At 46.1% G+C, this 16140-nt stretch overlaps 1 protein-coding gene across 3 annotated transcripts; it reads left to right on the top strand.

Moving 5' to 3' along the window:
* Window positions 1-2260: 2260 nt before the first annotated feature.
* Window positions 2261-9146, top strand: PPP1R3B (protein phosphatase 1 regulatory subunit 3B). 3 transcript variants are annotated; one of them, XM_090258617.1, is made up of 2 exons: window positions 2261-2535; window positions 8208-9146. In XM_090258617.1, exons 1-2 carry the CDS (start codon window positions 2399-2401, stop codon window positions 9088-9090), a joined length of 1020 nt encoding a protein of 339 aa, XP_090114743.1. In that variant the 5' UTR covers window positions 2261-2398; the 3' UTR covers window positions 9091-9146. The 3 variants fall into 3 exon arrangements, with proteins under 3 accessions (XP_090114743.1, XP_090114746.1, XP_090114745.1); XM_090258620.1 differs by lacking the exon at window positions 2261-2535 and adding an exon at window positions 2582-2726; XM_090258619.1 differs by lacking the exon at window positions 2261-2535 and adding an exon at window positions 3157-3249.
* Window positions 9147-16140: the final 6994 nt, after the last annotated feature.

A 16140-nucleotide genomic window follows, 5' to 3' on the forward strand; every position in this document is an offset into this window, starting at 1 on the left:
TTTAATCTAAGAACTCCTTGAGAATAAGATGTATTTCATTCTTCCATATCTAGCACCCAGGTGGAGAGCAGTTATTCACTTATGTGTTGTTGAATGAACGAACAAATGTGTAAGCAAGGACTGAAGGAGTCACTGATGAGCCCCCACTCATGGAAGAAAAGAGACAGTGCTCACTAATACACACAAAAAAGAAGAGTTTATGGGAATGTGATAATTAGCTATGATTAGCCACTGTAAGTCTTTTTGGTTTATTTGAGGTGGAAAGAGTTGGCTTATTGAACAAAATTAAAACTAAAATGTCAGATATTATCAGAAAGAACCTGGTACGCACTGGCTAAAGGGTTGAAATTGTTCACTCTGACTTTCTTTCTGTTATAAAATAAGATGGTGTGGCAAGATCTCAATGTCCAAGGGCCAGTCCAGCTGTCATGTTCTAGGGCTCTGGACTGCTATGAATTCTGCTGGAACAGTCCTCCAAACTTGCACCCCAGCTCTCTACACTGACCACAAATAAAACTGTGCTCTTTTGAAACTCATAGATGCCACACTCCTACCTACCAAGACTGTGGTGTGCCATAACTAAGTTTAGCCCCACTCTCCTGGTCTGAAATAGTCACCAAAACCACCGGGCAAATTATTACCTATGGTTTCCTAGATCTATGTAAGGAAGATGCTTCCAAACTCTAATGCTGTAAAGTAGTATTTACTTGCCCCAACTCCTTTCTAATTTGGTTCAGATCACCCTTTGCCTGCATGCTCTTGCAATACCTGTTGGCTTCTTATCTTTGCCCACTCAGTCAGCATGGTTACTACACTGGGGAACTGCAGCCAACACTTGGCTTAATAAATCTTCAACCTACTCACCAGCTAATAAAGGGGGGTTAGAGTTGGGAAAGGGATTATTGCACAGAAACTTCAGTTGCCAACCACCTACCAACAGCTGATTTCACAGGTGGTCTTTTATCAGATTCACCCATTGGAAGAGAAGGAGGAGGACTAATGATGGCCCTTCAGACAGGGAGACTGTCTGGGAAAGCTCTCTAAGCTGGAGGCCTGTGTTGGATTACTGTCATCGACTAGGGTTTTAGTCTTAGATCCCTAGTAAAATTAGGATATGCTCTTCTATCCCTTAAAGCAGGATTTTCTAAATCCCACATTCAACATAATGATTTTTCATGAAGCTAAATACGTTCAACGTAAAGGACTGGCCTTTACTCTGAGATTATGACCTTCTTTCATTTTGTTCTTATTTCTGTTAAAGAGAAATTTTTTTCTCCTAAATGAAAGGATGATAACAGATGATGGTAAGGTTTTTTTTTGTTTGTTTGTTTTGTTTATTTGTTCTTTTAATTCAATGTTTTTACTTGTCACTTTAAAAGCTGACGACCTCAGTATCAACTTCCAAAATTCATTAAAATTAGAAAACTGGGATCTTCATCCTTAAAGTGAACTGCTCAAAGCTGATCTCAAAGGAGATTATATATTGATATATAACTATGTAAATGTATATTTATTGATGTCATAGGAGAGGAGGGGCTTTTTGTCTCTTCTGATCTCATCATTCTCTACAAGCCCCAAGATATATCATAAAGATCATGTCCAAGTCATTCTTATAACAGATGCAAGTCAGGTAATTTCTTCTAAAATATACCTATCTCCGAAACCCTCAACTATATACATGTGGCACTCTGTGAGATGGGGCTGGTCCTTTGCCCCAATAACAACCTTATAAAAAGAATTTTACTATATTCTTATCTCAGTAGTACCTGGACCAGCAAGTGTTCAATAACTGTTAGGACACTATCTCAGGGGCTGGGAATAACTGTCCCAGAGAAATGCCATCTACATAGCAGGGAAACACAACAATTTTCTCAGGGCATCTCCGGGCTCTGCAGGTGGCAGGGGAAGTCTTGGAGGCTAAATTGCAGAGGAAGGCGGCGCCGGCGGGGCAGTGTAAGAAGGCCTTGCCCGGCTAGGACTTTGCCTAGAAGAGGGAACTTCACAAGTAGCTTATGCACAAGCCTCTCGCAGTAATGGTATGGTCTCCTGCAGGAAAGTGCCTCTGCCCCCTGGCGCCTGTCCCCAGGCTTCTGATTAAACAGTGACCCACCGCCCCTCCCAGCCCCTGGCCTGCAGCCCTATCCCTCCCGGTGAGCAGCAGATCACGTGGCGCAAAGGGGCTCTCCAGGAGCGCGGCTTCGCGGCAATTGGTCACCGCTCGCGTCCGGGGCACACCTATTGGCTGCGGGGGGCGTTCACGTGCTTGGGGGTCTGGGATCGCATCCCGAGAGAGGAGAGGTGGCCGGAAAGTTAAAGGGAGCAATGCGGTGACCGGGAGCCCGAGTCCCGGGTGGCGGGCAGCAGGGAAGAGGCGAGCGGGCTTCTGGTGTGCGGACGTATGCGGCTGCCCGCAGAGGGCGCGGACCTGAGTGTCGGCCCACGCTGCTGCTGTCGCACCGGCTGCCCCAGCCACTCCGGTACCGATGCAGCCGCGGGCTGGCGCCTCTGCACCTCGGGGCTTATGAGCTGCACCAGGTAAAGTCCTCCCCGCGTCCCGGAGTCCGAGCGCACGGCTGCAGGCACGGCGGCGAGGGGCGCGCAGCGGAGACCCTGTTTGATTCCTGCCATCTACACTTTCTCGGTCCAACTTGCAGTTATACTCCTGGGTGGAACGGGCTCCAGGAAGCTGCTGCTTCCACGTGGAGCGGGTAATCCAGGGACGAGAGGTAGGATGGAACCTGGCCGGACCCACGTGTTCCACCGGGGTGCGCTCCCAGCGGGAGTGGGACTTCAGATGCCCTGGCCCTTTATTGCCCCTGGAGTGTATCGCCGGAGTTGGGCGGTGGGGTCTAGAGCACAAGAAAAAGTCGATTCGTCTCTCTCCGGACCTCGGTTCCCTGTAAAACTTTAGGAAACACACTTGGTAGTCTCTCTGGCCACCGAAGGAGATGGGACACAGAGCGCCGCGGCGGCCGAGGTCTCCCGGAGCCAGGTCACCTCTGGCCTCAGGTCCCCAGACTGCTTGCTGTTTCGGGCCGGCTGGGGAGAGGTGGCCGCGTGGGGACGCTCGCGCGGCGCGGCTCGGGCCAGGATCGCCCCGCCACCCCGCCCTGGTGTAATAAGTTGGGCTCCTCCTCCTCTCGGAGCCTAGGGTTGTCTGGTGTCGGCGGCCGCCCCTGCCACCTCCCTCTGAGCTCTCCGATGCAGCAGCGAGCGAGCTGGGGAGGGGGCTGCCCCTCGGCCCTGAAGGTGGGTGCCCGACCAGGAGAAGGGGGATTGCAGAGGGGTTTGGGGTGGGTCAGAGAGGGGTCCTGGACGTTCCACTCTTTTGAACATGGGAGAAAGGGGCTTGGGAGGGACTCTCTGCAAAAGGGGGGATAGGGGGCCCAGAACGGCATAATAGAAGGTGTGGACCCATCATGGCATCGTTTGCTAGAGCAGAGGAGAAAATTGAGAGACTTGACGTGGGAACGCGGAGAGTTTCTAGAAGGTGTTGGGGCCTGTGGTTTCTGTGGCCAGGCCTCCCTGGGAGACCTAGGGTCCAGCAGAAGAGCGCACCAGGGCTTTGAGCTGGGGTGCAGAGGAGAGAGGAAATGGTTCATTCGCAGGGTTGTCCGGGAGCCAAGACTGGAGAGAGCCAGCTGGAGGCCTTACCACAGAAGTGAAGTTGAGGTATTCAGGGAAATTTAGTGGGAAGAGAAGAACCATTGGGCACTATTGGCAACCACGAATGTCAGAGCCAGAAAGGACCTCAGAAGAGAGAGCTGGAGCCCAGAGACTTTGAGTGACTTGCAGCAAGTGGCACAGCTGGGCTGTGGCATGCCTCGGCCTGTGCTCTGTGTTGCATGTGTGACATTTTTAGATGGCAGGGACTGTGCCCTTTTAACTTATCTCTTTTCTGTAATATGTAGCCTCATTCACAGATATTTATCTCAAAGATGCTTTGGATGGTATGACAAGATAGAGGAATACAAGTGGCGTTTAAGGCTGGGAATAAGGGCCCCGTGGTCAGAGTACAAAGAGAAAGATGTCAGCTTTATTCATACTTTGTCAACTGAATCTTTTGGGAGGGATTAAAGGAATACTGAAGGGGTAGATAGTCATGTCTTTAAAAAAATACTAACCAGTCATGACTGCTTACCTAATGTAGCTTCAGTGTTTCTGGGAAAGGGTGAGGGGCATTGGTGCATCTTATATTTCTGCCTTTGCCTGTCAAAGTGAAAGAGAATAGGGGGGAAATGTCTTGGCCTCAAGACACCCCCCCCCAAAAAAAACCAAGTTCCTATAAAAGGCACAGCCCAAAAGTCAATAGGTCGGTTGTGTGAAACTATGAAGGTCATTGGGGTTATTTTCTCTACAAGCCTATAGTTTTCATTAGAAGAATCACCATGACATCTAGCCCTGGCCAGCTGTCTTGAGGTGGTGTGTTATTTGTCACTGGTGGAAGAGGGAAAACCTTTATGCAAAGCTATCTGTATTCTCTAATTTTCATGGGGCGTTGGGATTTGCCCTCTTCTGACCAGGAACACTGAAATCCACCCTTGCGCATGGCCCAGTCCCTCATGGGGCCAAATTGAGCTTAAGTATCTATTTGGAAGCAAAGTTTTTGAGCATCCATACTGGTGTGAGTAACAGCCACTCATACTCTCATGATCCTGTCCTGCAGCGAACAGGTACCCGGGTCATCCGTTAAGCTCTGCTGTGTCAAATGTGTGTCTTGTTCTGTTTTTACCTCTGGCCAGCCTCCGTGACTCACATTCCCTGGTCTGGGTAAGAAAGGGCTGGAGCCGCGGGATCGTCTATCAGAAGGGACCTTCAGTACAGCTGGGTGCACCCTGCTTTGAAACTGATCTTTTCATGCCCTTTGGACGTAAAAATGCCTCTGCAGGTGCCTTCCTTTCAGGGACTCAGGAGCTTATCACATTATTGCTAGGACTATTTGTGGATGATGGTCATCCCTGTCACAGTCCATTGGGGAATTCCTGAGCAGAGGGTCTGGAATGCTTACACCAAACCAGCGCTTGGGTGACTGATTCTTGGAGAATGGTTCAGTTAATAAAAACTGGGATCTACGTGTGAGGACAGGAGAAGTGACTGACAGTCAGATCCTATCTTAGACTGAGGCCCCAGGGGTTAATGTCCACACTTCCAGTTATGGTGATGCTGAGAAAGCCAGAGGGGTTCTGGGCGGTTCTGGGCAGGGGTTGCTTGTGCAATTCCCCTAGGGCAGTAACCCTGGGGCTGGCAGGTGCTGAACCTTAGTGAAAGAATGTTGCAAAACTGATTAGGCTCTAGAAAGTGCCAGTGGTGTTGTTTTATTAGCTCCAGCTACGACTGGACCTCCTGACCCCCAGTTCCACTCGTTCATACACCTTGGTGCTAAAAGGGGTCTCTGGCAAATTTATATTACTGGGTCCAAACAGTGAAACTTAAACGAACCTTCATTCTTTAACTGATTCCCTTATTCTAGAACTGTTTCCACAATATCATGAGAGTTTCCCACCTTACTCTACTGAGCTGTCTTGATGTCGTGCAGGGAAGCACGTATGAGGTTGTTTGCAGGCTCATTGGTTAGGCAGAGGGAACTTGCAGCTGACCCTGTACTGACTCAAGCAGGGAGGAAGCTGCTGAGTGAGGCCAAGGAGGAAACCCTCTTCCCTCCGTGCATGCCCAGGTGGTTGTCAAGGGTGGGCAGAGTGGGAGGGGCTGGGGTACAAGGCTGTGCCCTCTGCTTGGTTTTTCATCCTTATTCAATGAGAAACAAACCAACGAAAACTACCTGTGTTGAAGTTAGTGCTGAAGAGGTAATTCTAGTACATTCTAACACAGTTTTGCAATGGACCAGGGAAAAATTAAATTCAAGTACTTTGTAAGTTCAAGTTTGTTTGTTTTATTATTATTTTTTTTACATTGAACCTATTGGTCAACACTCTTAAAGTTACCTTGCTCAATTCAGTCAAAACTCTTTTCCAGAACAATTGCACAGGTAGAAGAACAGATAATGGAAAGCAAATTGCCCTTATAATTTTTTACTCGTTTGACTTTGTTAGAGAGGAAACAGTAAGACAAATACCCTTTAAAATGAATGTTTAGATAACTACATTATGGCTATAAACTGTTGTTTAATTTGTCTCTAAATGTGTGTTTCTCCAGTTGGTCATCGCTAAGTGGTTCCTGCATCCTAGGGAAGGGCTATAATTCCTGTGGGAAAATGGGGTCAAACCATTAAGTCTTTGTCCTTTCTCATTTTTTTCACTATCTCTGGCTAATAAAAACCCGAAGGTGGAAATGAGGTCTTATTTATTGGACTGATTCAGGGGTCCCCGCTCTGAGCAACGTTTCGGGCAAAGGTTATTGCCACTTCTGTTAAACTACCACCATCACCCAGCCACCACCACCGTGGGGTGGGAGCTAGGGGAGGCCTGAGAGCGAGCACCCCAACACGCCGCCACACGCCTACCCCTCTGCTGTAGCGAGCGAGATACGTTTGGGAACTAATCTGGATCCCGTGTTCTGTGATTCTCAGACTAGAGATTCTAATCCTGGTTTCATCACTGACTTCTCAATTAGCCCATTATAACTGTCAGCTCAGAACATAAGTTTGCGGTAATAATTAGATAAAAATTGCTCAGCTTTAGTGAGGCATTGTGTTGAATGTGTTTTTGGCAAGTCTTGAAATATTTGAGGTTGTTTTGGGGTTTTTGTTGGTTTGTTTTTTTACATTCGCTTTTTTTCTGATTATGGAAGGGATATTATTTTAGAAAATGTAAACAGGAAAACAGAAATCTCCTGCAATTCCATCAACTGGATATTCTGACAGTTTTAAGTATACTTCTAGTGCTTTTTTTTGTGCGTATACACAATATACATATTTATGCTCACAAGTCTGGTCTCTATGTACAGTTTTGTCCTCCCCGTTTTTTATGTTAAGTTTTTTTCAGGCCCTTTAGATCTTTTTCCAAATAATGGTTTGATGATGATATAAAATGTTATCACATGGATGTGGTACACTTGATTTAACCAGATACCTGTTATTTGTCATGTATATTATTTTCTCACCCTTCTCCCTATAATGCTGTCATAGAACATTTTAGTACGTTAACCTCCATGCATTTTTAATTGTTTCCTTAAGATAAATACCTGCATGCGATATTAGAACCAAAAATAATGAGAATATTTGGAAAAGTTGAACTAATTTGGATTAATACAGGTATTTGTATTATGTTTGAAAACTCTTACCTAGCTCAATAAATAAAATCAAGCATTGTTTTCTAATCTAAGTTTCTTAAATTACTTACAAGATTGGACATTTTGCATATTTATGAGCTACTTTTAAATTTCTTCATGAATTTTCTATTCCTGTTTTCTCATTTTTCTATGTGAAATGCTTGACTTTGTTATTAATTTGTAAGACTTTATATATTAAGTTATTAACCCTTTGCTGTCTTGCTTTTTGTAAAATGTTTTCCAAGTTTGTCTTTAATCTTTTGGTTTTCATTGTTTCTTTTTTTGCTTAAGAAAGATATAGTATTTGTAAGTCAGATTTAACCTAATCTTTAGAATGAGTGTGTTTGCTGTTTATTCTTATAGAGGTTATTTTCACTGTAGAAAAAAACAAATGTTCATCTATATGAAAAGTTTAAAGACACTAAATTGCTGGATTTTTTAAAAAAAGATATACTGGATTATAAAGACCTACTGTATATTTAATGAAAAAAGGTCTGTGTCTGTCTCCACTATTGAAGTCCAGTGTCTAGCAAAATGTCTGGCACAGAGTAAACACTAATCAATATTTATGGGGTGAATCCATTTCTTTTTATTTGATTAAAGCAATATTGACCAAAGTATGTCCCTCAGAACGTGTTTAACTACTTGATGCCCAACAGAAAAGGGTTCCCTAGTCAGATAAGTTTGGGCCTGCAAATAGTGTGCTCTCCATAGCACACCGACAGCCTTAAGCTATTGTGACAGAAAAACCTATGAACTTAGTGTTACAACTGGTGATTCCAAACTTTTTTGTTTGTTCATTTTAACCTTGGACCTCTTCCTCCCACCCCAACTTTACACGCTTATTAATCTCCCTTGAAACCAAGGTCGTGCTGGGCCACACTTGACTTAATATTGAGCTCTAGCCCCACGGACAGAGAGGAAGGAAAGCAACATCCATCTGACCTCATTGCTGTTTCTTTCTTTTCCCCTTTTGCCAGGGTTCTAGCCTATTCGCCTGAGCCAATGATGGCTGTGGACATAGAGTGCAGATACAGCTGCATGGCCCCTTCCTTGCGCAGAGAGAGGTTCGCCTTCAAGATTTCACCAAAGCCAAGCAAACCGCTGAGGCCTTGTATTCAACTGAGCAGCAAGAATGAAGCCAGTGGAGTGGTGGCCCCCACCATCCAGGAGAAGAAAGTGAAAAAACGAGTGTCTTTCGCAGACAACCAGGGGCTGGCCCTGACAATGGTCAAAGTGTTCTCAGAATTTGATGACCCGTTAGATATTCCGTTTAACATCACCGAGCTCCTAGACAACATCGTGAGTTTGACGACAGCAGAGAGCGAGAGCTTTGTTCTGGATTTTCCCCAGCCTTCTGCAGATTACTTAGACTTCAGAAACCGGCTGCAGACCGACCACGTCTGCCTTGAGAACTGTGTGCTGAAGGACAGAGCAATTGCAGGCACAGTGAAGGTGCAGAACCTCGCGTTCGAGAAGACGGTGAAAATAAGGATGACATTTGACACTTGGAAAAGCTTCACAGACTTTCCCTGTTGGTATGTGAAGGACACTTACTCTAGTTCAGACAGGGACACGTTCTCCTTTGACATTCGCTTACCTGAGAAAATCCAGTCTTATGAAAGAATGGAGTTTGCTGTGTGTTATGAGTGCAACGGTCAGACATACTGGGACAGCAACAAGGGCAAAAACTATCGGATCACACGGGCGGAATTAAAATCCACTCAGGGGACAGCCGAGTCACACAATGGACCAGATTTTGGAATATCCTTTGACCAGTTCGGAAGCCCTCGGTGTTCCTACGGTCTGTTTCCAGAATGGCCTAGTTATCTGGGGTATGAAAAGCTGGGGCCCTACTATTAGTGACCGCGTGTGCCGAAGCCCGGTCAAGTGGGTGCAGACAAGCCTAGTTGTAGCCACAGAGAAGCGGAGATGGAAACCAAGAGAATAGCTGAACTGCCATTAGGCACAGTTTTTGAAAAGAAAGGATCCTATAGTTTCTTCTTCAACCAGCAAGTCCAGCCCGACGTACATCAGAGAACTGGTTTCGTGCTCAGAAGGGCTGTGGTGTGCCGGTCTGATCGGTACCCATGCCAGCCACGCAGTCTGGGAAGGAGGGTGCCAGGAAGGGCCTGGACAGGAACCGGGCCTGCAGGCCGTGCTGGCGAGGCTGGAGGATGGTGGCTTAATAACGACGCAATTCAGGGGGAGCCCAGGCTGTGTGGAGGAGCCGCCTGGGAAAGTCAGTTGCCTGAATGTCACTGTCCCCAGCTGCCTCGTGGACCCTGGCTGTTCGTCTTCGGGTGTTGCCCACCCAGCCAGGCCCTTCCTGCCGGTTGCTGCTGTCCCACGTCTACGCGATCTCATTCTTTGTGCTCATTTTTTGTATGTTTCTCTCCAACAGTTCATCTGATGTTCAGGAGAAGATAAGAAAGGCAGATCAGCCTGTGAGACGGGCACTTCCCCTTTCTGACCCCCTTAACCTCGCCAGGGACCCCGAAGTAACTGGCTCCTGTGCAGTGTTACAGATTGAGTCTTGTGACAGCAGGACAGTCATGAGTGGGACACTTTCAGCTTCTCCCCTTGGCTTTTAGGGAAGCTTTCAAAGTACTTGGTCTTATCCCACGTGCCCAGACGGCTCAATTACAGGGGTGTTTTAACTGGCTCAGCTGGTTTGCAGGCATCTCACGATTCGTACAAGGGTTTTCGCCCTCCTTTCCTGGAGACTCACCTTTTATGCTGTGTTTGGGACCCTTGGATTTGCAGATCCAACATATGCCCAAAGCCTTCTGAAAATGTTTGCTTTTGTTTTGACTGTGATTTACAATTTCCAGGACACTTTATGAGCACCCACGGGCTTTGATTTGGGTGTTCTTATTTATGGGATGTGAGTATGTTATGTGAAGAGGATAGGGGAGAAAAACCTCACTAAGTTCTCATATGTATGCCAAGTCTGAGCTATCAGACGTCAATTGTTCTGCACCACATTGGACTAAAGAATTAAAAACCTGTTGGTTCATACTATTGTCAGACTCCTGGGACTTTCATTGTCAGAGGGCTCCCCCGATCCTGTGATTTTTCTTGGGCAGGACTGGTTTGTACTTGGGGTGGTTTAAAATATTGTTACATGTGTATTTGTAGAAGGTTTGGGGTTTTTCTGTTTTGTTTTTGTTTTTGGAAGTTAAACAACTATCTCGTTTCCCTTTTGCCTGATTTACTGAAGTGAGGTTTCCTAAGGGAAGCAGGAGGCAGCGGCCCAGCTCCAGGACTCTGTGAGCGGAGTGGAGTCTCCTTCTGTTTGCATTTTACAGGTCCTTTAGGAAAGACCTCCTGCTTCTGTGTAGATAAGTGTCAAGCAGGTACAGGATGTCTTTCTTGGCTCCTGGAGTTTGATGGTGGTTTTTTGTTTGTTTGTTTCTTTTTTGAACTTTAAACTGTTTTGACTTTTTAAATGCTCTTTAGGTGGTGTTCAATGTAATTCTTCTTCCTGGAACTGGCTGTTACTAGTCTGCAATCTAGTGCTTTATTTTTTATGCCTCTGCCAGGTGGGTTTACCGAGGGATTCCATGATAATGTAATTTATGGGAAAATCACATTCATTTTGTGCTGAAGTTGGGCAGAATTGTGATTTATCTGAGCATATCTTACATCAAGTACACAGAGTACTTTGTGTTACAAACCTGGTGATCAGAACCATTGAGAGTGTAAATCTAAACTGAATGGAACCCAAACTGATTTTATGTAGGTCATGAATCGATTATGTTTTAATAAATCCCCTCCGTCCCCCTCCCTTTCAGGACAGGTACGAGCTGCACTTGTACGTTACCAGACTAAAGGTAATGAGATCATTCTGTGTTCCTGAGAAAAGTGCCTCCAGTGACTTCTGTATGCTTTTCAATAATAGTCATCCCAAGACATTCCTGTGTCAAAATTTGAAATAGGGTAATTCAGTGATAAGTATCTCTTCTTAAACAGCCGTAAACCATCCCCACTCCCCCCACCGCCTTCTTTACTCCCAGTCCTCCCCTGCTTTTTTTTTGCTGGCGGCTCTGGTTACAAGCCCCCAGCCAATGCACCTGGGACTCTTACCCACCAGTCAAGTCCGCACTCGCTTGCAAAGACCCTGCTCTGACTAAAGAATCTGGTTGCCTGGCTCCCCTTATGAGCTTCCCCATTCACTGAGCTAGGAGCATCTGGAGAACACTGTCTCCTAAAAGACCAAGTGGGCTTTCTCCTTCTGTCTGGCTCTGTCCCAGATTGTCACCAGATGACCTCAGGAACTGCCTGACTGGAACCTCTCCTTATTTCATAGCTCACCGTCAACTCACAGGTCCCCATGCTTCAGAGAGGGGCAGGTGTCCAGGTTGTAGACTTTCCTGCACCTCATCTATAGGCATGGCCTTCAGACAACTCTTGGCTATGATGACAAATGGTCGCCAGTCCTGGGCTCTTTCCCGAGTTGTCCCAGAAGGCCCAGCCTCCTGCTACTGGAGTCGTGGTCCAGGAATGGGGAAGCAGCTCCATTTTTGTTTCTTATTTATTCCCCCAAATGCCCTGGGGAGCATTTGCAAATTAGGTGCAATAAATAAGCTGGACTATATAAAGATATAATAAATAAGCTTTCAGTGTTTCTTGGAAGAGATGAAGCATTTGAGTGTATTTCTTTCTCTTTCATTCTTTTTTAGTACTCTTGTCATAGGGGAGCTGGTGAGAAATAACGGAGTTATGTAGTTCTCCACAAATTAAAACAATGTCAGAATCAAGGTAAAATTTATTTTTTTTCTAAGATTTCACTTTAATGGTGGCAAAGCATTACCTTTTCAATGTTTTTTGAAGGTGTACATTTCGAACTGCTAAATGAATTTGTGGTTTTGATCTTTGCATATAATTTGCTTTTTAAAAACAAGCATCACTTGTAGTCACTTGGATGTTAAATGGGTTATATGTATGTTTTTAAGCCCAAAAAGTGATTGATTGCTCACTTTTTAGAAATGTCCATTTTCTGGCTCTTAATGGACAGTGAATGAAAGCCTTGGTTGTTTTTTCATTTGTTTCCTCTTAAAATTCCCCAACTGGATGTGGTTTGCTGGGGCAGGCCTCATGGCCCTTTGCTCTGGGAGGTCCCAATCTGTGTATCTCTTCGGACGTGATCACTGAAATTGGGCGGGGGGGGGGGGGGGGGTGAGTGAAACAGAATGGGATCTTACAGGGTCATCCGAAGACACTGGCAGCTCTCATCACTTCCTGAAGTGGGACGCATCAGGGGCGGGGAAGGGCAGCTGTGGTTCTGGGAGGCTTTTCCTCATCAGGGTCCGAAAGCATAGCGGCCCAGGTGGCAAAGCCGTGAATGGATTTACAGTTCTGTTCCCAGCTCCTAGAGATTGCCGGTCCCGGGAGGACCCCCAGAACGCAGCCCGGATGAGCTGTTTCACTTTGGCTTCCATATGAATGTAGAACTGAAGGCTCAGCTTCATGTCATGCCTGAAAGTGCCTTGTCAAGAAATTTCCACGTTTTAAAAAATAAATATTTTTGTACACAAAGTTAAAGGGGAAATGCACTTTAAAATCACAAGAATGGATGTATTTTGTGTGGTCTAAGAGAGTGGTTTGTAACAAATGCAAAAATGTAATAAAGGTAGAAAAAAACAAAACTGAAATTGTCCTATTTTAAAACTGCCTCTCTTCTGGGAGTCAGAAGCCAGGGAGAGTTATTCTCAAATGAATAAATAGCATGTTTCTGCATGTAGGACATAGGGTTGCAAAGGGATAGATTGTGGCCAGTGGCTGAGCTGACAAAGCTGGAAGGCACAGAAAGTGCTGGGGGGAAAGCACAGGGGCCAGTGGTGTTCTGAATTTATTTTTTTTCATGCATATTTTATTTTATTGTTAAATTAAATTTATTGGGGAGCCATTGGTTAATAAGATTATGTAGGTTTCAAGTGCACGTTTCTGTGATACATGATCTGCATGTGGCATTGCGTGCCCACCACCTGAAGTCATATCTTCTTCCATCACCACGTATTGAGCCCCTTTCCCTCTTACTTCCCTCCGTCATCCTTCCCTCTGGCGATCACTGTACCGCTGTCTATGTCTGAGATTTTGTTCTTCTTGTTTGTTCACTTGTTGCTTTCAGTTTTATATCCCACGTATGACTGAAATCATATGGTTCTTTTTCTGTCTGGCCTGTTTCACTTAGCACAATATTCTGAATCCACGTTTAACGATCCAAGGACATGTCGCTCCCTACCCTCCCACTTGTTCTGGAAGCATATTTTTGGTCTGGTGTGCTCAAAGGTGGGACCACTGTAAGTGGCACTTAGAGCTTGTAACTGCTTCATCACACTGTCACCAGAAAACCTGGCCAGGTCCTGATGAGACTCCGTCTCTGTTGGTCATCAGACATGCACCCTAGAGAAGGTTTCCAGAGATGTTTTATTTCGAAGTTCAGAAGGAGGAGTGGAGGGGAGAGGTAAACTCCAGCCAGATGTTTCCTGTTGGTGGGTCTCTGCCCCCCAAGAAAGGCAACAGTGGTTCTGCAGGGGAGAGGGGAGCACGTGAAAGCTTTGCCCCTAGCACATAGACACAGAAAGTGAACTACGTACATGGCTGCCTTTCCCAAGAGTATCAGACTTGGTCCCCAAGTTGCCTTTGTAGAAATGGAAAGGGGAAAAGATAACACTTTTTCTATGAATGTCTGTCTGAGATGCAGTATGGTTTTCATAATATGATTCTGACTTGTGAGACAGACATCTCAGAGATGTCTAGAATAAGAAGGGAAAAAGAAAAACAACACTTTCCTAGAGCAATGCTCCCAGAATAGCAAACATCCAGCTCTCTAAACAATTCAGTTGCACATTTACTGGTGATCTGCTGTGTGCAAGGCAGTGCTAGGTGCTTTTTCTACCCACCCCTGTAGGAGACATTCACATTATAGGTAAATCCTGAGGTAGCCATGAAAGGCAGTGCATTCTGCCACCCAGTCGTATTAGGAGTCCGAAAGCTTGGGTTCTGGCCTTGACCCTGCCATCATCCCCTGTCAACCGCTGTCCTGAAGGGGCCCTTAATGTTTCCAGCAGAAATAGGAGACCAGGGGCTCTAGCCAGGCCCTGAGCACTTTGGAGAGTTGGCCAACATGTTCGTTTAAAAAATGCTTCTAAATATATACTTGTAGAAAGTACCGCATACACTATTTGCATTCTTCATAAAATCACAGAAATGAATAGCATTCCAGACAACACCTTGGACTTCATGAAATCATCAATGTTCAAGCTGGAAGGGACATCGGAGCCCTTTTGATGAGTAAAGATATGCAGGCCCTGAGTATGTTTCCTGGGACAAAGCCAGAGAGGACCATGAGAGTCTTACTTTTTCCAAGAAATGTACCCCCAAACTGCCATCACTCCCAGAGAACTGATAGTCAAGTGGTGAATCTGAAAAGGAGACCACGATAGATATGCCACCCCCAGGGGCAAGTGAACACATGCATCTTTATGAACAACAGGCACACCCCTCCCGAAGGCTTCCTCGGCACATACAAGGACCCGGACCCTGAGAAAGGGGAGGCGGGACACTGAAATAGTTGACAACTAATTCAAACAAATACTTGAAAAACATAGCGTGGGACACAAATACAGATCCGTCTGTGAGTGTGTGCATTAAGTAGTGAACATGAAATAGTTTGGGTATCTGAGGGCCTGGTGGGACAGCAGGATGTCACTGATAGCAGGAAACCATCAAAGGGGACTGTGGCTGCAGGGACTCTCTAGGGGACAGGCAGGATTCGAGGCCGCAGCATTGCTTTTCACTGGAACAGAAGCCGCGCTGGAGTGCAGGAAGGCTTTAGCCTTCCTTCCTCTCCTTCGCTGTCGCTGACACTTGGTGAGGAGATAGAGGGCCCCTCTTGTGTCCAAGTGGAATTCTCTGGTAGATGGCAAGTCTCCACAAACACTGATGTGCCCCCAAGCATCAGGCCCTCTGCTGGACTTGAATTGGCAAAGGTAAGATGAGGATCCACGACACACTTTTGGGGCCAAAGACATTCATAATGACCTAGCACCTGGACCTTCTGCCCCCAAAATGCAAGATCAGGTGGCTAGATCAAGAGTCAGCAGCCTTCATTTGCACTGGGCCAGACAATAAATATTGCAGGCCACACAGGGTCTCTGTCACACATTCTTTAAAAGACAAACAAACAAAATGTTAAAAATGCAAAAACCATTCTTAGCTGTGGGCCATACAAACCAGGCCGAAGGCTAGGATTGACCTGCTGCCTGGAGCTTGCTGACTCAGGCTGTAGCGTCTTATGGGAAGAGCGAGACTTCAGAGCCAGCTTGCAGACCCTCAGCTGAGGCCTGGAGTCAACTTCTCAGTTTGTTTGTTTGTTTAAAGACCATATAATAGATGGTCCTAACTAGGACGCTTGGAGAATGAATGGGGTGCTATGAATTATCCTGGAGCGCTTGGCAGAAACTTGGAGCCGCCCAAGCAAACCATACTGTGTGAGCCCTGGCTGAGTTCACCTCCTCTGGGCCTTGGGACCTCTCTTCTTAGACCTCCGGGGAGGCCAGACCAGTCATGGGCTAGAATCAGTTCTGGCTGGACGGTGCCTTTTTTTGGATGGGCTATAACGGAGTGGTAATTTTGTCTGTGGTTTAGATGTGTTTTGGTTGGTTAGCTTTTCTGTTACCTAATTGTAGAGCTGATGGCCAAAAACCCTCTGGGGACTCCAGTCCATTCAGCCTTCAGGGTAGAAAGTTTAGAAGGAAAGGGGTTATTAGTGGTCTGGGCTTATGCCCTACTACCTTCCCCCCTCCCCCTCCTCCATCCCCACTACCACTGTCCCCAACAAAGAGGGCATGGCAGAGCTCCCAGAGAAGCTGCTCATTGTAGGCACAGATACAGACTGACTCTAGC

The sequence above is a fragment of the Furipterus horrens genome, unplaced genomic scaffold, assembly GCF_987537825.1.
Source record: "Furipterus horrens unplaced genomic scaffold, mFurHor1.1.pri manual_scaffold_12, whole genome shotgun sequence".
NCBI classification, from domain to species: domain Eukaryota; kingdom Metazoa; phylum Chordata; class Mammalia; order Chiroptera; family Furipteridae; genus Furipterus; species Furipterus horrens.